General features: G+C 35.8%; 1 protein-coding gene across 1 annotated transcript in view; it reads left to right on the plus strand.

Moving 5' to 3' along the window:
• GBE1 (1,4-alpha-glucan branching enzyme 1) overlaps positions 1-26618 on the plus strand; it is a 288463-nt gene that overhangs the window by 234553 nt on the left and 27292 nt on the right. Inside the window, exons 13-14 of the mRNA XM_024769059.1 lie at positions 15289-15473; positions 17110-17240. Coding sequence (XP_024624827.1) covers positions 15289-15473; positions 17110-17240 — 316 coding nt within the window. The remainder of the gene's footprint in view (positions 1-15288; positions 15474-17109; positions 17241-26618) is intronic.

Below are 26618 nucleotides of genomic sequence, written 5' to 3' on the forward strand. Positions count from 1 at the left end.
CTGTAATCATCCTCCCTACAAATTGTGGTGCCTTTCAAAAATTATTATTATTATAAGTATCATCATCTCTCTTCTAGTAACCATGGGTGAACTCGAGTCATTTCAGTTGCTCCTTCCTTTTCCTTGTCTGTAACATTCAGCCAGTAACCAAGTTACAGCATCCTTATTCTTCATTTTCTTTTTCCTGTACTCCTATGCCATTTTTCTATTAATATTGCATTTCTTTAAACTTCTAAAGTTTATAAAGCATTATTGCATGCATAACTTCACTTAGTACAACCAACCTGCAAAGTCAGTATTCTTTTTATAATTTTCATTCTGAGGCAGTATAACACAATGGTTATGAATTCAGGTTTGGAGACAGTCTGCCCACATTCTGATCCTGGCTGCTTTACTTCCTAGCTGCATCATCTGTGGCACATTACTTAATTTTTTGGAACTTCACCTTCATCATGTCATAAATGGGGATTATAATGATACCTATCTTACTGGGCACTTGTAAGAATTAAAATATTTAGTGATGTTGTTTTTGGAATTATGCCTTGCATGTAATAAGTGTTTAGTAAGTGTAAGTTCTAACTATATTACAAATAATGAAAAGTTATACAACTTGAGGTTATATATTGTGACAGAGTACTAAAATTCATGTCGTTTGTTTCTATATCCCATGTTTTACTCACTGTATACACATAATTTTGCCTATTTTCTAATTTCTATAAGAGAAATTCTTTATTTACTGAAGACTCGACTAGGTTATAGTCAGAAAATTATCCGAAAGCATAAAACTGCAATGGAATTTGTGGTTATATAAGTCAGTTTGTAGAGTTTACCTCTTAGTATGTTTTCACTCTGTGCTCCCACTGTTCCTATACGTTTTTTTGTTTAAAATGGGTCCCAGGAATAACATTAAAGCAAAATGTATATATCCCTGGATGGTTGTTTAGAATGTCTGCTAAGTTATGAATATTTAGGTATTTCATGAGTCTTGACATCTGTCATTTGGAACGTTAAAAGTTTCTTTTTCCCCTCTGAAAAAGACACAATGACTTTCTGTAAAGTTTCAAGAAGTTTTGGGATAACTTTGACACAGTATTTATATACATTCATGTACCAATTTGTGAGGGACTGTTGAGCCATGATTCTGGATGCTTATTTTAATATATCTTTAGTGTAATTAGAGTCTCTTGGAGTCTTGGAGTCTCTTAGAGTCTCTTGTAATAAAAGTCCATTACTGTTGCTATATTTCTTTACTCTTTAGGCAAGCTATAGCATTTATTTCAGAATAGCTTTCTTTATATTATTTAAAAATTAATACAGTATGTTCATTTCAGATTAAGATATGTGTTCTATAATAGCATATTTCATATTGTTTCCCTCTGTACTATACATATAATTTCTAACCTGAAGAATGGAAGTTGACTTAGATATTCTTCATACCCTTAGGTTTTTTGGTACAGTAACATTAAATTCACTTAATTGTGTATCTATATGTACAAAACATTTCATTGTATAAAGTAAAAGTCACAAACCTGAAATGCTGCCCTTCCCACGTCGTCCAGATAAGTACCCAAACACTCTCTCTACATAAGGAAGAAGGAAGAGGAACCAGAAGTGAATGTCCACCATTTGAGTCAGCTCTTTAGAAAGAATCTTCACATAAACAATTCTGCTTGTATATCTTTGGACAAAACTTAGACACAGTGCCATAAAGGAGAGCCATAAAGGGAAGTTAGGAAATGTATCTTTTCTTGACATCAGTTTATCTAGCTAAAAATAAAAATAGGTAAGTTTCTTAGACTGAAGGAGATTTGTCTCTGACATAGAAGATGATGTTTACGCTGGTTGTTGAAGAATGGACAGAATTTCTGGAGGCGTTTGCCTTTTTGACTTGTAACAGGCATTACAAGCCAAGGACTAACTGGAGAGAAGATGTGGAAGCAGGAAAGATGGGCCATATCATATTACTATGGGTCATCTGGTTTGCCTGAAGCAAGTTCTGTATATTGGGAGATAAAGCTTAAAGGCGAACAAAGAAACTCTACTCATTCAGGGACAAATAATAGTGATGAGCATTTCCACATGGAATAGTTTAATGAAATGGCTGGATACCATGAAAGTTAAGCACACAACTGACTAAATCACTAGTTGTGTTGCTTCACTTCTGTGTTCTTTTCTTTACCAAACCCTTTCTCTTATTAGAACGTAAACTTTTATGGAAGTGTAGAGACTGACTTAGCCTTATAGAAGATTGTAAGGTTTACCTGTGTGGAGGGTGGTGATGGCAGTTGTTTACATCGCATCAAACCTCTCTAGGAGACTTGTGCATAATATTTTAAATATTATTATTTTAAAGACATAGATGTTTGTGTTTTTGAACCCTCCCATTTAATTGCCTTCAAAGCCAGTTGATAGGCTAATTCATAAACTTGCCATGACATTTTTAAAATTTGAAATCCATTTTATTCAGAGCAAAGGAAGACACCTGAAGCAAGCAAGTACAATTACTGAGAACCTTTCTTGCTGGGGGAAGAAGTTCACAGTGTTTCCCACAAGCCACCGTGCTGCTAGGGAACTTTTTTCTCATTTCTTGGGCACCAGCGGCCTGAGAGGAAAGCAAGAGCTGACAGCAGGGAAGTAGAGAAGGATAACTAGCTGTTGGCAGGAACTTGGAGGGATAGAAGCATCATCCAAAGGCAAACTGATACTGGTTCTTTGATTAAGTTATAAGCAGGTAGTTAAATCTCTCTACTAGGGAGTTAGAGTTGCTGCCTACAGAAGAAAGACTGCGGGAGATTGAACCTCAGAAAAGCTATATCCAGGCTGTGCCTTGAAAGAGCATTAGATTCTTACAGAAATATTCATCTAGCCTGGGAATGGTACCAGGATTGAGTTAAATGGATGTTGGTTGTGAAGTATAGAGGATTTAAATGAACATTTTCTTTCCAATCTTACTTCCTGTGGTTATATGCTTCCCTTCTAAATGCATCTGCTTAGCTCTTAATAATTCATTAGGGAAGTGTGTTAATCTCTATGTATGTTTCATGTGACCACAGGGAACTGACCCTGACTTGGTGGTAACATATCCTAAATTATAGGCAAATTTTAGGGAAAAATAGTACAGTGTGACTCCACTACTAAACTTTTGAGTCTAAACCTAAAGTTAGAATAGCCACAAAGCCACAAGTATAATCAATTTTATAATCAGCCAATATATTCTTTGTTTTTACATTACTGTCTTCCTCGCTTGTTTTCTACCACCTAGAAAGGTGTGGAGTCTTTCAGTGGGTGCCCTGTTCGCATGCAAAACTTTTACACTTTTTACAAGGCTGTCCATTAGCAAATCATTTTCTAAGACATTTGTTAACTACTTGCAGAAAAATCTGAATTCAGTTAGAATTTTATTAAAGAACCCCCTTTTTCCCCCCCACAATTTCTCCCTTATTCCCACTTCACTCCCCGTCGAAGAGTATCGTGAGTCCTCTGCTTCATGTAGCATCAAAATGGTTTTGGAATGAATGGCAAAAGTCCATTACTGTTGCTATCAATTTTCTCAAGAAAATATTATCTAGCTCTTAAAAATTGTGTTTGCATAAAAATAGCACATTCTCAGTTCAGTCTCGTTTGTTTTGTTCATTGTCTTATCCTTGTTTGATGATACTTTTATTTATTTTAAAACAAAATTGTGCCACGAAGATGGAATGTAGGTCAAAGTATATAGAGCAACATGAACAATTCGAAATTCTGCCTCCTATTGGCATGGCAGTCAGAGGAGAACGCCAGAGGAGGCCTCTGAGAAATAGAGAGCTGAAGTTATCTCCTGATATACACCTTCCCCTCCCTGGTGACGTGGATATGCTCCCCTTTATCCATCCCCTTTCCATCCCAAAGCACTTTTGTCTGTTTTTCTTATGGTCTTATAAAGACCAATTTTGCAATCAGTTAAAAAAAAATTGTTAGATACTTTCTTTATCTGAGTTCCTGTGCTGTGAACTGTATAATCAAAAAGTAAGACAGAACTTTCCATAAGCAATCTATAGCCTACTAAGGGAAGCAGATTTCCTTCATTTTTTTCTTTCAACACAGGTTTAATAAATCCTTGAATGGGTATTCTGTGCCTGTTATTAGATTAGGCAGTAGGGATAATAAATAAAAATATAGGATAACTAGGATATAGGATATCTATCCCCAGTCTGAGACAAGCAAAAAAAAAAAGAAAAAAACCCACAATTTTTACACTATTTAAGTAATTGTTTTAACAAGGGAAAAATTTACATCTAAGTACTAGTGGAAGCACAAGCACCAAAACCCTTCCTGCAGAAGTTTAAAAAGGCCTCATGGAAACCAAACAGCTATCACTTGGAGTAGTAACAGCAGGAGTAGCAGAACACACAAGACACAAACGGAGCACAGGTCAGTAATAGGTATAATTTATTTGTACACTTGAGAGTGGAATTGGAAATATATACCTTTACACCTTTTTATAGCTCTTTCATTACCTTCCCTAATGCCTGTACATTCATAGTAGGTTTCCAGCTAATGTTGTTCAAATTAAGTACCTAATGCCAGATACAATGGAAAGAATACAGATGATATAGGTTTGAATACTAACTTTGATATTTTATACCTTATAACCTTAGATAGTTATATTACCTTCCTGATCTATTATCTGAAAATAGGAACAATGTCCCCTCCCATATTGAGGGGTTTTTGCAACTATTATCTGAAATAACTGCTAAAAATTCTAGCACAGAGTCTGTGTATCTAGAGGGCTCTCAAGTAATTACTATTGCTTTTATTATTTTAATATAGTTTTATGATTACATTTCATTTATTTAAAGCATTTTTCCATTTTCGTGATTTAAAGGAAAGCATCAAGAAATATATAATTACCCGTCAATATAATAATGTTAATTCTTCAGCATTTAAAACGACTGGTTTATAAACGTGTCTACGTTTATTCTACCACACTTGTAGGTAATATAAAGTTAATCTGATTTTGTACTTACGGACATTGATAGTTAAGAGAATTTTTTGTTTTTTTGCTTGTTTTATTTTGATAATCTTCTTATCAAAACACTTGAGGTAAGCAAGTGTTCACCCCCTATTCTGTGCTTTATTGATGGGAACTTATCACCCAAAGCAATTCTAATCATGTAGATAAGTAAAGGTATTGATTGGTTTGGCCATGGTCCAAGCATAGTTCAAGTTGAAAATTGTTTTCCCAAGTGCCCGGAGCTCATTTGGCTATTGCCTCAAGACTTTTTATGCATAATTAATCAGGGGGAAGGCTGGGGAGAGCAGGACAGAATGAGAGTATTGACCAGCCTCACTACCGCAGCTCCAACAGAAGCATTATTTCTGGCCCCTTTAAGCTGTCACAGTGTCAGAGGCATGAACGATAGTCACGACAGTATTATTAGATGGAGCAAGACAGCAGCTATAGTGCTTGATTCAGGCCACCATGCCCTTTATCTAGGGGATGAAGGACTGGAAGTTATCATGTCTTTTGTTCAAAATATTAGTTTGTAAATTTGTTATAGGAATTTTAAGGAAACCTAGTAGCATACTAACCCTTTTTTTAAAATGTCTTAAAATAGGAAATATATATACATACAATATATACCATAAACTGCCTCAGAATTTAAAATTTACGAGTGCAAAGCTTACATACTAAGATGAGCCATTCTCTCCCAGGTGTTTAGTTAAATATACTACCTGTCAGAAAATCATAGAATAAACAAATAGAAAAAAATAAAGCATTCATTTCTCACAGTATAGTTTTCAGTTCTTTGGTTATACCCTCAGATATCACTGCTATTGCTCTCTTTCATCAGTGCCCTCTCTTGTTACTCAGTCTATTATAGGCCTTCAGGTTTTAGTTCAGCTCGCCAGTGCTTAATACTGTTGAGCACTGTTTCCTCTAGGAAGCACTACTTCTCAGGGCTCAGTCTCCCGTCTCCTACCCGCCATGGTTTTCCTCTTCTGTCTCTGGCCCTTCCTCTACCAGCTTTTCAAGGGCCCCCCTTCCTCTACCCCAACTAGCCGTATGAGTGTGCCTCTGGCTTTGTCCCATTATACTCCCTTTTCTGCCTCTATTCCCTGAGTATTCTCCCCAGGCAATTTCATCCACTCCCATGGCATCAGTTACCCTGTATGTTTCTAAAAGCTATATACATGCCTAGTATGCAAAGATTTTTGTTTTGTTTTGTTTTTAATACCAAGGGAAATTCTAGAATTCCAAGACTGAGTTCCTAAGACTGATTCTTCCCCCTTCCCTGTATATTGACATAATTTTCATTCCGTCCTCCCTAACTGTCATCTTTGGGCATTTATATTTGCTCTTGGAGGAGGTTTGCTGCCATTCTCTCCTTTCCTCCCCTACAGTTTTTTGTTATTTCAACTCATACTGATCCTATAAGCCTTTTTTGAGCCTTCTCCCCAACTTCCTCTCTTTAAGGAAATATGTATTTTTATATTTGTTTATATGTATAAACATATATATATGTGTGTGTATTTTTATATTTGTCTTTCTTACTCATTCGATTGTAAGCTCTATGAGGAAAGGGACCATGCTGATGTACACTGAGCACGTTATCTGATACACAGGATACACTTCAGTAGTTTTAAAATTAGAATTTTGTGTTAAGTTGAGCATATGGTCAATATAGGGAGTCATGGGGCTCATAATATAATCACTGACTTGCACCTTTTGAAGGAAGAGTGTACACGAGGGAGGCTCCAGGGAGAACCCAGAGACAGTAGCATTTGATTTTAAAATAGTCTTTGGTACAGGTAAGAGGAATGAGCATTAAAGTTTGTTTGGTTTTTTAAAATATTTTCTTTAGGACTTACCATATATACATACACACATACATATATTTATACACATTATATGTGTATATATAGATACACTTTATATCAACAAAGAGTTACCTAAAATCCACAGAATGGAGGCTGTGATAGACTTTAAGGGTAAATCCCAGTAGCACTGCTGAGTTTTTTTCGGCTTGTCTTTATCTCCTCTTCTGAGTCTGACTGTCATATTTTGTTTCTGTACCTCAAAAGAGATGACGTTAGACCTTTATCAGTTGTAGAGGGAAACATCCAACCTTAACAAATATTTAAGGAGTCCCTGTTGTAGGTATAATACACGGGAACATGCTGTGGAGAATGAAGAAGAGAAGTGTAGTGTAGCCCCTGCCCGGAGCCATAGTGATCAGTGTCAAAGGTGGGATGGAGCAGTAGATAGCAAGTTTATTTTTCTAAAAAGGGAAATCACACTCCCTAATATAGGAAAATATTTTATTCTGTGCCTCACCTTCTGGTAACTTGATGGCCTTGAGAAAGAAGCATTTGATTTTAAAATAGATACTTCCTTTTAAAAAGAGTTAGTCTTCAGTACAGTTAAGAGAAGTAGGGCTTCCCTGGTGGCGCAGTGGTTGAGAGTCCGCCTGCCGATGCACGGTACACGGGTTCGTGCCCCGGTCCGGGAGGATCCCACATGCCGTGGAGCGGCTGGGCCAGTGAGCCATGGCCGCTGAGCCTGCGCGTCCGGAGCCTGTGCTCCGCAACGAGAGAGGCCACGACAGTGAGAGGCCCGCGTACCACAAAAAAAAAAAAAAAGAAGGGGCAAAAAACTGTCATATTTTGTTTCTGTACCTCAAAAGAGATGACGTTAGACCTTTATCAGTTGTAGAGGGAAACATCCAACCTTAACAAATATTTAAGGAGTCCCTGTTGTAGGTATAATACACGGGAACATGCTGTGGAGAATGAAGAAGAGAAGTGTAGTGTAGCCCCTGCCCGGAGCCATAGTGATCAGTGTCAAAGGTGGGATGGAGCAGTAGATAGCAAGTTTATTTTTCTAAAAAGGGAAATCACACTCCCTAATATAGGAAAATATTTTATTCTGTGCCTCACCTTCTGGTAACTTGATGGCCTTGAGAAAGAAGCATTTGATTTTAAAATAGATACTTCCTTTTAAAAAGAGTTAGTCTTCAGTACAGTTAAGAGAAGTAGGGCTTCCCTGGTGGCGCAGTGGTTGAGAGTCCGCCTGCCGATGCACGGTACACGGGTTCGTGCCCCGGTCCGGGAGGATCCCACATGCCGTGGAGCGGCTGGGCCAGTGAGCCATGGCCGCTGAGCCTGCGCGTCCGGAGCCTGTGCTCCGCAACGAGGGAGGCCACGACAGTGAGAGGCCCGCGTACCAAAAAAAAAAAAAAAAAGTAGGAGCTAAAGTTTTTTTATTCTCATTAAAACTGTACCTTATTCTCATATATACATAAACTTGGTATCAACAAAGAGTTACATAACATCCACAACATGGAGGCTGTGATAGACTTTAATTAATTCCTAGGTAAAATTAGTATGTATTACAGTTTAGAGAAACAAAACACACAAACCGGCTAATCAAAATGTTCAGCTAACAGAGCTGGGGCTTTTTTCATTAGTTGTATTGTCTCGAATTTCATCACTGCAACAGCTGGCTTCTTGTCAATTTATAGTTTGGACCTTTACATCAAACAGCAAAAAATTAATTACAGGAAAAGAAATCCCGATAGGAATTTCGCGCTTAGAGATTTTTCACAATTAACCAGGCATGAATGGTGCTGTTTACAGACGAAATGGAAAGGGAGAAAAGGAACAGCGTAGAATTTTCTAGAAGCATTAATTAACCATAGCAATGTTAGTCACTTGCTTCCCTGTGTTTGTTTTAAAGTTATTTAGCTAAAGCTTTCAGCCTTCTCATTTCTGGAAGCATCCACTTCTGTTACTATATTGAATGCAATGAATCATGGCCTGAACTGTGAGTTTTCTTACAAAATGTCCCAAGTGGCAGCTCAAAAAATTACCATCCTCACTTCATTTTGAAACGAGTACCATCCTATGTATTACCTTAGTGATCATAATTGTAATTTAACGAGTAGAAAGAGCATGCTTTGATGGTTAGTGCCAGGTTACTTGCAATGCATATTTTGGACTTGGAAGTCTTGTTCTCAGGAGTCACACTCATTGCCTCTCTGCACTAGAGATAGTTTAAATGTGACTTTTCTAAGCCTCTTATCTGTTGAGTAAACCAGCCGAAGACTTTTTAAATGCTTTCCTCAATCTAGGCTTCTACTTTTTTCTTCTTTTTTTATGTAGCTTAGAAACCCTTACTTGTGTTTCATTCTTCTAGTTCCTAACATTCTAATACAGTGAGTAGCTCTTACCCTTTTTAAGACTCAGACGCCTGGAGCATCTGAAGAACACCTTTCTCTCCTCAGAAAAATGCACAGATGAACATACATACAACATTTTGCATAAAATATCAGGAGTCGGTAGGAAAGCACGAACCCCAGGTTATAAATGCCTGTTGCTTTCACTGAAGAATGTATACATATATTATGTATGCATGTAAACATAACATATTTATATATAATTTAGAAATATATATACACACATATTTTTTAATTTGGTTAAATTAAAATGCTGATTCAGATCATGTGTTCCCTATTCCATCAGGTTATCTGTACTAAAACAAGTCAATTACCTTCTTTACCATTACCTGAATAAATTTAGATTTCTTATCCATCTTTATATACAGCAGGCCTTACTTATAAGCTTATTTGGGTGAGCATGTTTCACTGTACTGTCTCAAATGCTGCCACATTTCCTAAGTAATCTGTAGACCATAGCTGAGAAGAACATTCTTAACTTGTTTTAATGATAATATTTTTCTTCATTAGGTTTGTGAGCTGAGAACTAGTGTAAGATACTAACGGGCATTTTCCACTTTTTTCTTTTCAGTCTGAGAATGGTTCACTGTTATCCAAGGTCACTTTGAAAGTCTTTCTGTGATTTGCTTCCATTTATTTTATGCTTGTGTTTACAGTTTTGAACCAAATATGAATTTAATGTTGCATTTGTCTATATTAAACTTAATTTGCCCCTTGTCAGATCATTTACAACAGAGATAACATTCAAAAGCCACTCTGTAAAATGTTTTGATTGCAATCACTAATGGAATTTTTCTGTCTATTTCTTTGTTGTATGCAACTTTCTATATCTTTCAATTTAAAAAGAAGCCTCTCCAGGAGATTTTTCAGAGAATCTAAATTAGTCTGTAACAGAGATTAATAAATTATTCTCTAATAGAATAGGGTCTTCTTCATGTCATATTTTTTTAAACAGTTCTTTTTTCTAACTCAGAAGTTTAATTTCATATTCCATATTATGTAAGTATGCTTCTTGGAATATTCTTTAAAGTAGTGACATACAAAATCCTAAATTGGATTATGATACCAAACATTTTTACCACTTTGATTTTTTTCTTATATTTTTTCCAAGTACTTAATTTGCCCTCATGTAATAAATTTTCTTCTTAATAGTTAATAGTTTTAGATGTTATTGAAAAGATAAATGAATGTTTAAGATCAATGTATGTTAGAAGGCACTAAAATGAAGTCTTATATTTAAGTAATAAAGAGTATTTTTAAAGTAGAAACTTAAACATATACATTAAGGAATATAATTTGCGTGTGTGTTAAACATTATTTTGAGAAACAATTTACTACCTTGTGCCTGTGTCTTCAAATAATTAGCAATGTTGAAAACTTGGGAAATGTTTTCTCTTAGAATCCTATCTGCTATTTACCTTTTGAACCAGTATTTTACTTATTCAGTTCATGTTAGGGAAATATCAGACAAGTGTACAGAGATGCATTTATAAGACTGGTCTTTTTTTATAAGCTAGAATATTAGAAAAAGCCAAAATGACTAACATGAGGAAAATAGTTAAATAAAATTGCATTTTATGCACAAAATGGAATACCGTCATGGTGATAATATACTTATTAACATGGAAAGTGTTTATATTAAAATTCAAAATAATATATAATATACCTACCTTTTTTCAAAAACTAGTTGTTAAGTAGGTAGGTAGGTAGGTTAGATAGATGGATATGTATATAAGTATAGGTATGGATATAGATAGATATATATAGCTATTGCTATAGATATAAATAAAAATAAATAAAATATTTATCAACAGGGAAACAGTGATGTCATTTCGCTTGGGCTGCTATAATGAAATGCCAAAGACCAGGTAGCTTATAAACAACAAAAGTTTATTTCTCACAATTTCTGGAGACTGGGGGTCTGAGATCAGAGTGCCAGCATGGTTGAGAGAGGGACCTTTTCCAGGTCATAGACTTCTAGTGATATCTTTTTGTGGTGGAAGGAGAAAGGGAGCTCAGTGGAGTCTCGTATTTATAAAAGTGCTAATCACTTTCATAAGGGCTCTACCCGCATGACGTAAACACCTTCCAAAGGTCCCACATCCTAAGACCATCATACTGAGGATTAAATTTCAACTTAGGTGGAATAGAATCATCTGTATACTATATATATACACTATAAAAATATATATTATATAGCATAATATATACAATATATAGCATATATGTGTGTATATAATATACAGTATAACTATAAATAACCCCTGAGAGCTTGTTCAGGGGTTGCAGGATGAACATGTAGTAGGAATCATGAAGGAAGAGTGTAGAGAGGGGATTCCTAACATAGCAACCTGACTTGCCCTATCAATCTGGGTGTCTTGTAGCAAAATTACTTTCACAGTCAATTCTGCCTTTTAAGATCTAAAATAGATAATTCAAAGAACATTAATACTTGGCTTAGGGAAATGTGTTTGTATTATAAAATATACGAATAAACTCATCGGCATAGAATTTCCACACTTTAAAGAGAAGAATAATGTTGTACCATGAAACCAAGTGAAGAAGAGCCAAATAGCTGCCTTGAATTCATCCTGGTTGCTTGTGTGTCTGCTGCAGAGTTGGGCTGGTTAGTTCCCTCCTCAGAATGATGGGAGCCAGAAATTTTAGGTTTATAGTAACTCTCACTTATTGGTTTTTATGTCATTCTTTTCTGAGCAGCATCAGAAATGAGTGTGTAATGTAAAAGCTGCCAAACATTGAAAGCTTTAGCCGCCAGACCCTGTACCAAGTGCCTTAACGTACCTCGTTTGAACCTTAAAAGAGCTTTTATGAAACTTGTTATCCTATTTTACAGATGAGGAAACTGTGTCCCGGAGAGATTCAATTGCCTAAATTCATGTTTCTCATAAATGTCCTCATTGGAACTAAAATCCATGCAGCAGGCAGTCATCAAATCCTGTTATTTCCACCTCAAAAATGCCATTCTTTTCTCCATTCCCACTGCATCTGGTCATCTCTCTCTTTTTTTTTTTTTTGGCCACGCAGTGCGGCTAGTGGGATCTTAGTTCCCCAACCAGGGATCAAAACTGGGCCCTTGGCAGGGAAGGCACAGAGTCCACTAGACCACCAGGGAACTCCCCTGGTTATTTCTTATCTTATACTTTGAATTCCATGGTAGCTTTCCTACCATTCAGCTATTTCCAATATCCAGTGTCTCCTCCACATTGTATTTACCAGAGATACTTTAATAAAAACACATTTGAGCTTTGCATCCCCCTACTTAAAAGTAGCTTAAGGTTTAAAGATTGTAAGGCCCATCCTAATCTAGCTTCATCCTGCCTGTCTCACCTCGTCTCCTTACCACAAGCCCTATTTCATGGCTAAACCAAACTCCTTACTACATCTCACCTTCTCACTCAACACATTTGCACATCATTCCATTATCTTGGAATCTCTGTCCACATATGAGAATTTGGTCAATGTTTGCACTATATTTCCATGGTATCTGCTTCTAAGCAATACGGGAGAGTGGTAACCAAGGGTGAAGGTGCTAAAATCAAACTGTCTGGGCTAATAGGCCCCACTACTTAATAACTCTCTGTGCCTCAGTTTCCTTACCTATAAAACTGGGACAATGATAGTAACTACTTCAGGGTTGTTGAAAATGAAAGGAATGAATTCATGTGTAATGCTTAGAATAGTGCCTGGCAAATAATAAGCCAACATTAAGCTTTTGTTGCTGATTATACTATGATAATCATGATGGCAGTGATATAACAATCTTCCCCCAGAAAGGCTAAAGAAATTGCTTATTAATACTGGAGTCAACTCAGAGACTCATGGTCATACCAAAATAAAAGTATTTTGCCTATAGAGAGCTTGGATCTGGTTTGTAGGCTACTATACTTTAGCTACCCTATGGCATTTCTGGTCTCTCCTAAATTCCCAACTAGTTGAAATCCCACTAGTACTAGGACATATAATTTTCTCCAGACAGTACCTTCAGTATCAGCAATGAATATGCTGGACTACAATTCTGGAGGTGCATCTTTTTGCTGGTTGAATGGATGATGGAGCAAGCTATGCCATGGGTTCACTATGGGCTGATGTGAATCAGGCTCCAGACCTAGGCAGGACTCCTAAATGTAGCAGAGGGAAGTTCCTGTATCACTTTAAGACACCATAAAGTAAATAAAGGCCCGCAGAGTTAGAAATCTTGTTCCCTCCTCTGTCACATAGCAGACAACAATATAAGAAGTATTGTTTAGACTGAAATACTCGAATTAAGGAAAAGTTTTGCAGACACTGTAATTTTTATGAAGCTGCTACAGATATATTTGGATGTTGTTTTTATTTTGATGACTATAGTCCTGAAAAGTTAAATGTAAATTGCAGTGTTTCTTAGTAGAGTTTACCATTTAAAGCAACTCTACAGTAAATCATTTTGAATTACATCATAGCTTGTTAGTTTTTATTTATTAGAATATTAATATGCTAGCTTCTTTTCTGCCTTTCTTTTTTATTGAAGTATAACTGACATAACATTACATTAGTTTCAGATGTACAACACAATGACTCAGTATTTGTATATATTGCAAAATGATCATCCAGTCAGTCCAGTTAAGATCCATCACCCTACATAGTTACAAAACTTTTTTTTTCTTGTGATGACAACTCTCAAGATCCTCTCTCCTAGCTAACTTTCAAATATGCGATGCCGTATTATCAACTATAGTCACCATGCTGTACATTACATCCCCATATTTTTTAATTTTTATTTTATAACTGGAAATTTATGTCTTTTGACCCTCTTCACCCATTTGCCCAACCCCCCACCCCTACCTCAGACAACTACTGGTCTGTTTTCTGTCTCCATGCGCTTGTTTTTTGTTTGCTGGTTGGTTGCTGTTATTGTTGCTTTTAGACTCCACGTATCAGTTAGACCATACGGTATTTGTCTTTTTCTGTCTGACTTATTTCACTTAGCAACTATTTACTTTAAAGTAGGACACACTTGTATCAGCTACGGTACTTTCCAACTCAAAGGAGAAACCTGTGGCTTAGAAAATTGCAGCATTAAAGTGGCAAATGTAAGTAAATTTTGGAAAGTAGTGTTTAATTTTTAGGAGAAAAATAAGAAGCCATAAAATAGAAATCTAACCTGGGGAAAACAATAGGAGCCATTCTATTAGACCACTAATATCTAAATTTGATTTTCAGAAGGAAGAATGTATAATATGTAGATGTTATTATTTTATTTCATGTTTAAAGTGTATCAGGTTTCTGGTTCTCATCATTATAATGAGAAATAATATCAAATGGGTTCCCAACGAAGTGTCCCAGCTGTACACACACACACACACACACACATTTAAATTAAAGATATACATCTAATGGTGGCACATGGGTCTGAGAAAGGGATGGGGAAAATGAATAATAAAAGTGATGACTTGGGTTTCTGTAGCACCTGAAGTTTAAAACGTACTTGCCTGATGTGATGAGGTAGAAAGAACTTTGGATTTTAATGAGAAGAACTAAATTTTAATGGTTGCTTTTCTAGTTATTATCCACGTGAGGTTGGGCAAATCCCTTAACTGTCTAGAGTTTTGGATTTCTCATCTGTGAAATGGATATAATAGAGAGTTCCTTCGAGGATCAAAAAATAATGTACATACAGCCTTTGGAAATTGCAAAGCATTGTACAGATTTCAGAGATTATAGAAATAGAGATCTCAAAAATTACTCTGAGATTTCAGAGATTATTTCAGAGATGAAATAAGTATGACAGAGATACTGTTCTCAGTTTGTGCATGAGGAAAATGAGATGTAGAACAAGGAATGTGTGACCAGGCTAAAACTGTGCCCTGGGCTTTTGAGTCCAAATGCTGCCGGTACTGCATGCTAGACTGTGCTGTTTCTAAGCCAGGGTTGTGCATCATTTATAGGGCACAGCTATAGTAAACTATAACCTAAACTGATTTCAAAGACTTTAAAACATACAATTATTGAGTCATCTTAATAAGAAATGCTAATATTACCAGGTGATGTTTATGTTTGTTTTCAACTGCAGGTAATGAATTTGGGCATCCTGAATGGTTAGACTTCCCAAGGAAAGGAAATAATGAGAGCTACCATTATGCAAGAAGGCAGTTTCATTTAACTGATGATGACCTTCTCCGCTATAAGTTCCTAAATAACTTTGACAGGGATATGAATAAATTGGAAGAAAGATGTCATTGGCTTTCAGCTCCACAGGTAAGCTCTTTACTCTAAATGTTATGTTTTAGTCACCAGTGTTTTACATGCTTAGAATGGCAATTGATTTAAATCTATATGCAGATCTTTTAAACAGCATTTTATTATTCAGTGTGTAGTGCCCTGTGACATACTTCAGGTTGTCAAAACATGTTACTGAAGTCTCCCCAATAGATAATGAAAATCTTAAACATAATCCCCTGCTTACATTCGTGGTTAGCTTGTCGTTGTTGTTTAAATTTAGTAATTTTTATTTCAATTGGTTAAAATAATTGACAAAAGCTCTGCATGACATCCACTTTGGAAATTGCTGTGGAAATATCTTAATTGTTTTGACTGTTTTTCTTTACATAAATAATTATGCTGTCATAAAGAAACTGCTTTGACAACATGGAGATTTCTTTATTCCTTTTTTTTTCCTTCCTTTACTGGTCTCTAACTTGTCATTTCAATAGATGCCATTATACCTCCATGCTGTTTTGTATTTTTCATGAGCCTGACTCTCCTCTGGAATTAAAGTCTCAGTTTTCAATAAGTTTTAGAAAATGTAATTAACAGGTTCAGATTTTATACAGTGTTTTTTTTTTCCCTTGCAAAAATTAGCATATAATATGTGTTACTTATAATCCATTTACTGTCTACTGGTGCTGTTTGAAACTACTGTTGATGTGTTTTTACTTTGGTGTCTCTGATTTTTTTTTTTAATGGTTGGACAAAGGTACTTATATTTTCAGTAAGATTGGCTACATAACACAAATGCCCTAATCACATTTATTAGTAGTGCTGTTTCCAGAAGAGAGAGCAAAATGATGCGCCTTTTCAATAGGAACAATGTTGAATACCAAAAGGCATGCTGTTTGCTCTAGAGCCTTAGCTCACATTTCTAAATTACCAAGAGTGGCACTGCTGACGTGCGTGGAAATAAGTCCTATCAAAGCTGGGGCTGGAAGAGGGTAGGGTTGAGAAAACAAAGCCTTCTCACTACCTACTGTAAAATGTGGTGTATAAAATAAGAGAGCTTGTAGATGTTGTAATTCCTTTTCAGACTTTCTCTATTATTAGGCAAAAAAAAAAAGTATACTGTGAAGGACTCTTGGTTGTTTTTGAATCTGACAAAGTCGTGCAATAATGTAAAGTTTTTAAGAAAACTACAACTTCAGAAATCTGGATATAATAACAATGTTACATCATATTTTGAAAAGTAATTTTATATACCTTACCTCATTAAGGACTAAAACAAAAGTCTTAAAGAAAATTCACTTATAAGTAGATCTAATACACACACACACACACACACACACACACACACAGATGCTTTATGTATAGCACAGGTGCTATATTTTTAGCTAAAACCTAAGCCCAAACCCTAATCCTCTGTCTGTGCTTTGTTTGAAGTTGGCAAGTTGCTGGTGAGCTTTTATACTCCTTAAGCAATTTTTTGAGACTGCTGTTGGCCTAGAGTTTGATAGGGTATGATTGCAACATGTTCAAAAAATATAACATGCTAGAATTTTCATTTTTGGCTTAATAACTAACAAGGCTGTTAATAAAGACAAAAACAACTTTTTTGTAAAGAATTTACTTGTAGCAGCATCTGGGTATTATTTAAATGTATTATGCGTTTTAATTCTTGCAGGCTCATGTTAGTGAAGAGCATGAAACCAATAAGATCATTGCTTTTGAGAGAGCAGGCCTTCTTTTTGTTTTCAACTTTCATCCAAGCAACAGCTACACTGATTACCGACTTGGAACGACAGTGCCAGGAAAATATCCTTTTTGTTGCCAATGAATATGACTGTCTGCATTCAGTTTTTTTATTGCATCATAGAGCGTCAGAAAAACTAATGCTGATCTTGGTGACGGTAGCTCTCAGTTTCCTCATCTGAAAAATGAGGGACTTAAAATAGTTGATAAATCTTTGCTTAATTCAGTTACACTAAGTTAACCCTAAACTCCATTCTGGCTCTAAAAAGTATGATTTTTAACATTTTCTTAAGTAATATTTTAATCCAATATGTAGTATAGGATTAATATACTATTAATATACTATTAATAGTATAGGAGATAATTGTTGTTTCTCTTTATGAAAATATTTTGTAAGTTGCCCTTGAGAATTGTCTCCTTTCCCCCTCTCCACTGAGTGAGCAAGTAGACAGTAGCTGTAAAGATAGCTTCCTTCCCCTTTCTTTTTCCCGTCTCCTAAAATACAAGACATAGCTCGCTTTTGTGGGCCTGAATTGGTAAGGAATCAGGGCATGGGAGGTGGAAGCAAAGGAAATAATAGGGAGAATGTTTTGATATCGTCTGAACATTCATTTACTCATCCATTCATTCATTTCACAGATATTTACTAAGCATCTATCTATTGAACACCTGCATGCCAGCCCTGTGCTGGGTGCTGGAAGTACAGGAATTTTCCTGGCAGATTCAGTCACTGCCCTCATTGAGCTTTTAAGCTAGTGAAGAAGACGAACATTAATAATTGTAAGTGTGATCATTGTGACAAAGGGAAACCTGCTGTGTATTTTAAAGAGATTATGGCTTACCCAATCCATGGGAAAAAGTGACAGATTCAGGATCTAGCAACAAACCAGCACAGATTTTTAAACAGGCAGTAGAAATAATGTGTTCTTCCCCTGAAGCCCTAACAATGATTAATGTCAGCCACCTGAGTGAGATGCCAGATGCCAACCTGAAGTCCTACGCGTCAGGGTGTCTCTAGCTACAGTAAGAGAAACCCCCTTTTTGGCTGGCTCAAACAATAAGGAAAATGCATTTTGCCAAACAATGAAAGCCCTGAGGTAGGGGGACCCCAGCACTATGACAATATCATCAAGTTCCCTGGTCCATTGGCCTTTCTGCTTTTAACTCTCAGGGTGCCAGCAGTGTCCAAAGGCTGGCACCTGGTAGAGTTGCAAGACAACAGCCATGGTTCCAAATGTCACCTTCAGACACAACAAAAGGCAAATAGATTTGTGTCTTTTTTCAAGAATGAAGTCACTTTAGCAAATTTCCTTTTGTATCCCATTGACCAGAATTCAGTCACATATCCCCAGAGAGGTGTCTAGGGAGGAGAATGCTGTCATCATGAGTAGCTTAATCAGGAATTACCCCTGAGTCTCCAGGAAGTGGCCTCCTTGGTGAAGTGGTTGCCCAGACAGAATGTTTCTTGGCAGTTAGGAGTAAAGGGCCATACTGTCGGTAAGTAGCCTGTGGCATCTGTGCTGCTCAGTGACATTGAGCGTCGTGAAAGATGTTCCCTGTCTTCTACCCCAACCCTCCCAGATCAGCATCCCACAGGACATCAGAGCATTGGGGAGGGAAGGCTATTGCTGTGACTAATAGTCTAAATGTGCCCCAGTTAATACAGAGAATGCTCAGATAATGGAAATCAGTGTAATGGGTTGTCTGCACTAAAGAAGAGCTGCACTGTTCAGGAGGCAAACGTTCTCACCATCTCCATGAAGAAATGCAAACAGATGCTAGACATGTAGCAACTCATACATAAGCCTTCTCAGCTACAAACTGCTAAAAGTAATACCCCTAGACTAAATCCTGCTATATCTAATAATGTCATATAGTCAAGACATAATTTTGATTTTTATCAGACCAAAATGCAATTACAGAACACTTGTGATCTATTGCAGTGTTTGTTAGTTAAGTACTGCCCTTGACCCTAAGTGGGGAAGAAGAGATGTACAAAACCAATTTAGGATGTAAGGCATAATGCAGTAAAGGGGATGGGGCAGGAGTGTTCCACAAACTTATCCTCATGTTTAACAGAGGATAAGTAAAAGAAAAATAAATAAATATGAGAGAGAGAGAGAGAAAGAAACAGAGATTGATTAATTGATTGATTGAAAAGGAAAAGACTTTTAAGCCTGGATGGGGGAGGGGAGAGAGAGAGATGATTAGTGGACTGATGGATTGATTAAGAAAAGACCTTTAAGCCTGGACCTCGAGAAATGGATAAAATTGTAGAAAAAATTGAGGAAGGCCGTTCAAGCTGTTGGAAATCAGAGACTATCCTTTGATAATGGATAGTACCATAGATTAACTGGAGAATGAGGACCAGAAGGAAAAGTACTCAGAGATAAAACTGAAAAGACAGATTGCCATCACATAATAGAATATTTTAATGCCTTATTAATTAGTTTAGGCTTTTTTTCTATAGTTTCATAGTGAGTCACTGAAGGGTTTGGGCTAGGGAGCTACTTGGTAAGAATGTATGCATTTGGAAAAGTTCTCATGTACCCAGGGTGTTAGAGAGCTTTTATGAGGAGAGAGGTTGGAAGTACAGGTATCAATTATGAAAAATTGAAGTACACGTAAAAGAGAATTAGGGTATGAACTGAAGTAATGTCCATAGGATAGAAAGAGGTATATGAAGCACTTTCTTGCAGTGAAAGGACTCAGCAATTGTTTGGACACGGGGTGTAGAAAAGAAGATACAAGGTTTCACTTTGAAGAGTGAGAAGAATGGTAGTAGCATTATTACTGAGGATAGCAAAGCAAGGAGGAGGAGTAACCAGTTTGGGGAATAGAAAATATGAATTTAATTTAGCATCATTGACAAATGGAAATACATGGAATTTCAATGATGATGTCTAGGAGAAAAATCTTGGCTCAAGCTACATTGATCCCCTATCTGAAGTCTGTGTAATTTAACAATATTATTAAATGAAAATATATATAATAACATAATATATTTTACTAAGTAAAATCCATCCCCAAAGTTAATTTTGTTTAATGATACAAAGTTACACTGTACATGAAAGTCTAGTTTGGTTTTGGTAAACCTTGCCACAAATTGAATCTTTAGAAATTTAGCAATTTGTTTAAATGCCCATAGGCACCTGTTATACAGAAAATTTCTATACTGATAAATACTGAATGCTTTATATTAATGACTCATTTCAGAATATGTACTCATTAAATGTTGTAATGATATACAGATCTTGGAAAACTGGGCCATATCTTTATAGAAGTCATAGTTGCAGCCTTAGTCATCTGTTGCATCTCTAAGAGAACCTTGAAGAAATATTGTTTGGTTCTTTTACTACAAGGATTTTGTCTTCTACAGATTTGTGCCCACTTGGACCTTATTTACTCTTGCTGCCTTTCTCATTCCTGTCTTTCTGTAAACAAGCTGTAACTAATTCCCATATGTTATTGCTTCCTCCAAGGACATTTGCATTTTAATAACAGTCTCTTTGAATACTCAAAAGTATGGAAGACCTAATGGACTAGATGTCTAGTAGAATAATTTTTTTTATAATGAGGATTTTTCTTTTGAGGAAAGGAAGGCAGGAGAGCATTTCCAACATACCTTAAACCATATTTTCTAATTAGCTATATTACTACTGCCAGCCCTAACTCCTAGCTTGAAATCATAAAAACTTCTAGTTTTTGAAATGCTTTATACTCCAATGACCCAGTTCGGTGCAGAAATCCCACCTATATACTCCTTCACAAATCATAGCAGTCATTAGAACACTTTCCAGTCTTAGGAATCTCACTATTTCACAAGGTAAACAATTCAAGTTTGTTTGTTTGTTTTTAATATAGCCTTAAATGTAAATGCATTAATTCTGTACTCTGGGTCCAATGCCTGTTCTATATGCCAGCTATTCAAATCAAAAAGGCATTTAACTTGTTCCTCACAGTACCACCTCTCCTTAGTCTACCCTCTTCCAGACCAAATATACCTCTGGTTTCTTTAATAGATTCTTATGATACTTTCCAGACCTGTTGCCATCATGTCTCTCTTATCAAAATCCACCCAGCATTGTTCACACTCCTCTTCATTGTGTCTCCAGAACTAACAGCAGAATATTCCAGATATGATCTGGCAAGTATGATATTGAGTGCCCCATTACCTCCTCTTATCTTGAGACTGCTGTCTCATTAATGGAGTTAAAGTTACATCAGCTTTTCTGGCAGCCATCACATTTTGCACTCATACTGTATTCACTTTCAAATAAAAAGCTTTAGCTTTTCTTTATGTGTACTTGTATTATGTCCTATCTCCCTTATTCTTTATTTATTCAGCTAATTTAACTAAAATCCCAAATTTAACATTGAACATAAAAAAACATTATTTTTTGTCTCTAAACTATTAATAGAGAAGATAAAAGAACACAAGAGTATTAATGTTATGATCATACCATCTCCCCTAAGCAATAGATAGATCTCTTCTTTCAGATTCTTGTTGTTTCTAGCTTAGCTTTAACAGTCCTTTTTACTATCCTTAGCATTTTACAAGTCTCATTTCTTTTTGGTCTTTCATCTTTCTGACTTTGTTCTTATACCTTTAAACAACATTGTAGTTCAGCATTATAGAATCATTTCGGGTATAGAAAGTACGAAAACATTGGGATTTCTATGCTGTAGTTTCTGACTTTACCAAAGTGTTCTTCTATGACACTGGTATTTCCAACTACTGAGCCAGTGAATTGAATACAGATTTTTCTCTGTGAAGGATCCACAGAGGCAAGATTGGATGTATTAATCAAGTCAGGAAATTCATCAAATTTTTAATTCCCAGAAAAGCAGGATTTGGTACCAGAACAAATTTAAAGTTTCTAAAGAAGTCATTTGAACTTCCTCTGTCACTATGAAATATAAACCTGCAATAGGCAGCATGTCTGAATTCTTGCGCAGTTCCATTTTTTTAACCTGTGTATCCTGTATATCAAATAGCAAGACATCAACTTTCACTCAGATCTGTGTAGCATATGTGCTGACTGTCTTCCCAAGAAACTGTTGTAAGGGGAGCTATTTTGGGGGCAATGCCAGGCAGAATAGAAGCAACACTTTAAGGATGCTTTTAGCTGTCACTTCAAAATAAGATGATAAATTTGGAAAGCTGAGAGGGTTGTCTGCTTTGTATTACTAAGGTTTTGAACCTGGTCTTCATGGTGATTGCTAAAGGACATAGGATTGTTTCTACAAAAGGAATCTGTAGCCATATTCTAGAAAACAAAAAATAGCAACAATAAAAACCCTTTGCCTGGGCGGTGTCTCCCATTTGTCTTTTTAGCCACTAATCTTCCTACAGTGGATAGCAATGTGGGTGATGCAGAACTGAGACCCAATGTACCGGCAGGTTACATGCTCAGGAAGATAAAATGCATTCTCCTCATGTGGTGTATTTGCTTATGATTTTACATTGTTTAGCTGGAGAGAAAGCAAGAAACATAATGCCCTTTATAGTATCAGAATCATTATTGTATTTCTATGGTCACATTTCTTCACCATTATCAAATCAGCATTGAATCAAAAGGAAAATTGCTAAGCCCCTACGGACAAACTACTCTTTCTAATCCATTTTGAATAAAACAAATGATGCTGCCTCATTTTGAGTGACATAGGGGAGAGCATGGGTGAAGGGTCCCTCTTTTGAGGACCTTCTGTTTGCTAGCCATTTTTATTAAGTATGTAGCTTAACATTCCCAGGTGCCCCGTAAGGTAGGTTGTGTTAGATTCATGTGACAGATCAGGAAACTAGGCCTTTAAGTAACTATTCAACTTCCCTCCAGCACAGGCTGGTGAAGGTTGAGCAGTGTGTTACAAAGCCCATGTTCTTTCTATTAGACCACAGTGCCCCTTACTGCCATTCATGGGTGCGTACATTTAGTTGCTGGTGGTAGCAATAGTGGTATTAGAGATGATGACTTATTTCTGTAATGTTCAAAAGGATTTTGCTATAGTTCTGAGAAAATAGGTAGCATGAGAAAATTACACACAATTTCATGGCACAGACTTCAGTCTCGTCAGCTTCCCTCAGTACCTCACCATCACGCTTTACAAATTTTTCCCCACATATTCTTCCTCGTGACCCCTGTCACCATCATCCAAAAGAAAAAACTAAAAAATAAATTTTTTTTTAAAAGCAAAACATGAAATAATTGCTTCAGTCAATTATTGTGATTTCCCTGCATTCTGGAGAATATAAATGTGCCGTAGTTCTTTGCTCAAAGTGAAACCTTCTGATGCATCACATCAATTAAGTTTACTGTAAAATATTTATGTGAATGTTAAGCCCTCACAGCTCATTTTTAAGGTATGTGTCTTGGTATGTACAGATTCTTATCACTCTGAGAGCGTAAACAACACTAGTAACAAACGTTTTCAAATTATTTGTCAGCATGCTTTTGAGATGGGGTGAGAATAATAGTGTTATTGCAGCCCCCTTTCCACATGGCTTTTCAAACTCTTATGATATTGAAATGTTAAGAGGAATCATCATAAGTTACGGCTTGTGAAGAATATATGAATCCAGGCCAAAAATATTTAAAGCTAAGGGAACGGATGAGTAAATAGTTGGATTTGACTCAAGATCTTTGCAATGTTTTCATTAAACTGCTGAAAGATGTACTTTTTAAAATGTAAATTCAGACACTGACATTTGCAACCTGCACACAGAGTTTCTTATGAGCATATAAGGTCACTTGGATGATTCACTGAAGTGTGATCGCCGAAGGCAGAGATGTTGTTGTGAGTTGCTTAGTTTACAGAAGCCTTTGAAGCGTGGTTATGTAACAGTCTGTGTTTGTTAGAATCTAGGCTTTATGCAGCAAATAAAAACAAAGGACTTAATTTAGGATTAGCTAGTTGCCACATTCTATCAAGATTTTATATGTAAAGGTTAATTTCTGGACTAAAAATGTAGAGCTTAACTTTTTAGTTTTCCAGGCTTAGATGTTTTGGTAAAAAATTAAAGGAAGAAAAAAACAAGTCCAAGGGTTTCTCATAAAAGATCTACATAGTGACTTTGAACAGATGCAAGCATGTTTCTTTTCCTCATGCACATATGTGTGAGAGAGAGAGAGCACAAAAGCGCTTTTACTCTGTGTCCATTTAGTGATGAAGCTCTTTTTATGCGAATGGGGACAGGTAATCCTACTAACAATTTTATATTTAATGTAAGTCCTCCTTTTGTTTCTGTAGCTTCAAAATGGATGTACACTCATGGCCTTGGTTAGCCTTCTTTAGTTTCAAGGTGAAAGTAATACTTTTAAACATTACCTCATTACCTAGAGGTACTTTTGGTAATTTTTCATTGTTAAACACTGTCCAAAAACCCCTGTGATGTAATGATAATGACAAATATGTACCCCCCACCTCCACTGGCAATAAAGAGCCTATGATTTAGCTTCATTTTATACTCAGGAATTTGAGATGAATCACAAAGTAAGAAAAATATTTTGCAACTGCTGTAACACTTTTAGATTGGTTTAATATATATTCATAGGACTATAGGTAGTAATGAATAATGAGTGGGCCCTTACTACACACAAATGTTTTTAGGTTTTTTTTTTTTTTAATAGCTGAGTGCTATTCAGTGTCATTCAACAGCATTTCTGATTTTGGTTCATAGCTCAGTTGCTCAGTGATAGTCTCCTCTGGTTCCAGAAATTCATCTAACAATAGCTCAGTCAAGATTTCTCTCCTCTATTTCTTGTCTTTCTGGGGAAAACAGAAATCAGAAATATTATTGTATGCTATAAAAACAGGACATTCTCACCTACTAGTTGTGTCATTAATGGGAGGAAAACATTTGTTCCTAGCATAAGTATTTTTACCAATTTGTGAAAAGAGGTACTATTATATGGCAATTGACTCCAAGATACATGGTAAGACTGTCTTTCTTATATTAACAATTATATCTTTACTGGAATATATTAGGTAAACATAAAGCTAAATTGTTGATTGATGGATGGATGGATGTATGGATGGATGGCTGGATAGATGGAGGATACAGTTTCCTAATGGTGGAAGAGCCCTTAAAGTTGTTCAAAATTAAGTAATTAAAACACAAAGATTTCTATAATCTATTGCTTTTACCTTAGAGCAGATGTTTAATTAAATGGTAGAAAGGAAAAATTGATAAAATATTATCAATAACATACATCATGATTTTGTAGAATTTGAAATTGTGGAATCTGCTGTCAGGATACTTGCTGAACAGACTTTCATAATAAGACCTATCATCTATTTACAAACATATGCTTTGCATGCTGCAAGCACTTTACATTCACTGTCTCATTTAGTAAACTTTTTCCTTTCCTAGGGAATAGCATTGCAAACTGTAGAGGAAGGAAAAATCCACAATGAAAACACTGGCCTGAAAGATTTCATATCTAAACTTTCTTTTTAAATTGTCCTTTATTTACTTAGTCCAGAACAGATTGTTCTCTTTTATTTTGAAAAATAAATTATACATATCACCTTTATATCTGATGCCAGCTTTTTAAAAATAGAGCATTCAGTATCTAAAATAAATTTCTAATATATTGAATGTTAAATTACTTTTTCCTTCTGCATCTCTGTAGAAATTAGCCCACCCTCCCCCCTTTTATTTTTTTTTTTCAGTGAACATCTCCTGCCTACGAGAAAGCTGTTTGGATCTTCTATAAGTGAGATATTTTTATTTTCATCATTTTCTGTTAAGCTGTTCTAACTCTCACAGAATCTCACAGGGTCAAATTGAGGGCTCAGTGTTTCATCTATATTTGAAAATGGTACCTGAGTATTCCAGAAGATTTCTTAAAATTAAGCCATTATCTAATTACTGGTTCATTATAAATGTTTAAGGGCTCTTAAGGATATATGGGTGCTACAACCAAAAGAAAGTTGTGTCTCTCCAGAGAAAAGTGGAAAAAGTAAAGCCATGAACAATGTGTTCTTGGAAACAGTGGTTTCAGTTATAACCATGTATAAGAACCATCTCTAATTCTATTAATGTGGTATCTCTTACCCTAAATGACGGCAAAATGCCTAATTAATCCCTATTTTATTTGTGAAATTTATCTGTGGAACTAATTAATCCTTTCGGTAGTTACATGATACCAACTGTTGAATAAGGAAAGCATTCTTTATTATGTTATTAAGTAAAATTATTTAATTAATATATAACTTAAGTGCAGTCATACTACCTTTTATTGGAATGCAATTAACATTTATGATAGGAACATTAATTTAAACAGAAGATTATTTTCTTTGTCTGTAAAATTATAACCATTACTGTAATTTTTTCCCCATAAGCTCTTTATTACTTAGGGAAATAGTCAATTTCACTCTACTACCTTCCCTTCTAACGCTCTTCCTTTTTGTTCAGCCTAAGGAAAACAAAAGGAAAAT

This window comes from Neophocaena asiaeorientalis, unplaced genomic scaffold, assembly GCF_003031525.2.
Source record: "Neophocaena asiaeorientalis asiaeorientalis breed wild unplaced genomic scaffold, Neophocaena_asiaeorientalis_V1.1 scaffold209, whole genome shotgun sequence".
NCBI lineage: Eukaryota > Metazoa > Chordata > Mammalia > Artiodactyla > Phocoenidae > Neophocaena > Neophocaena asiaeorientalis.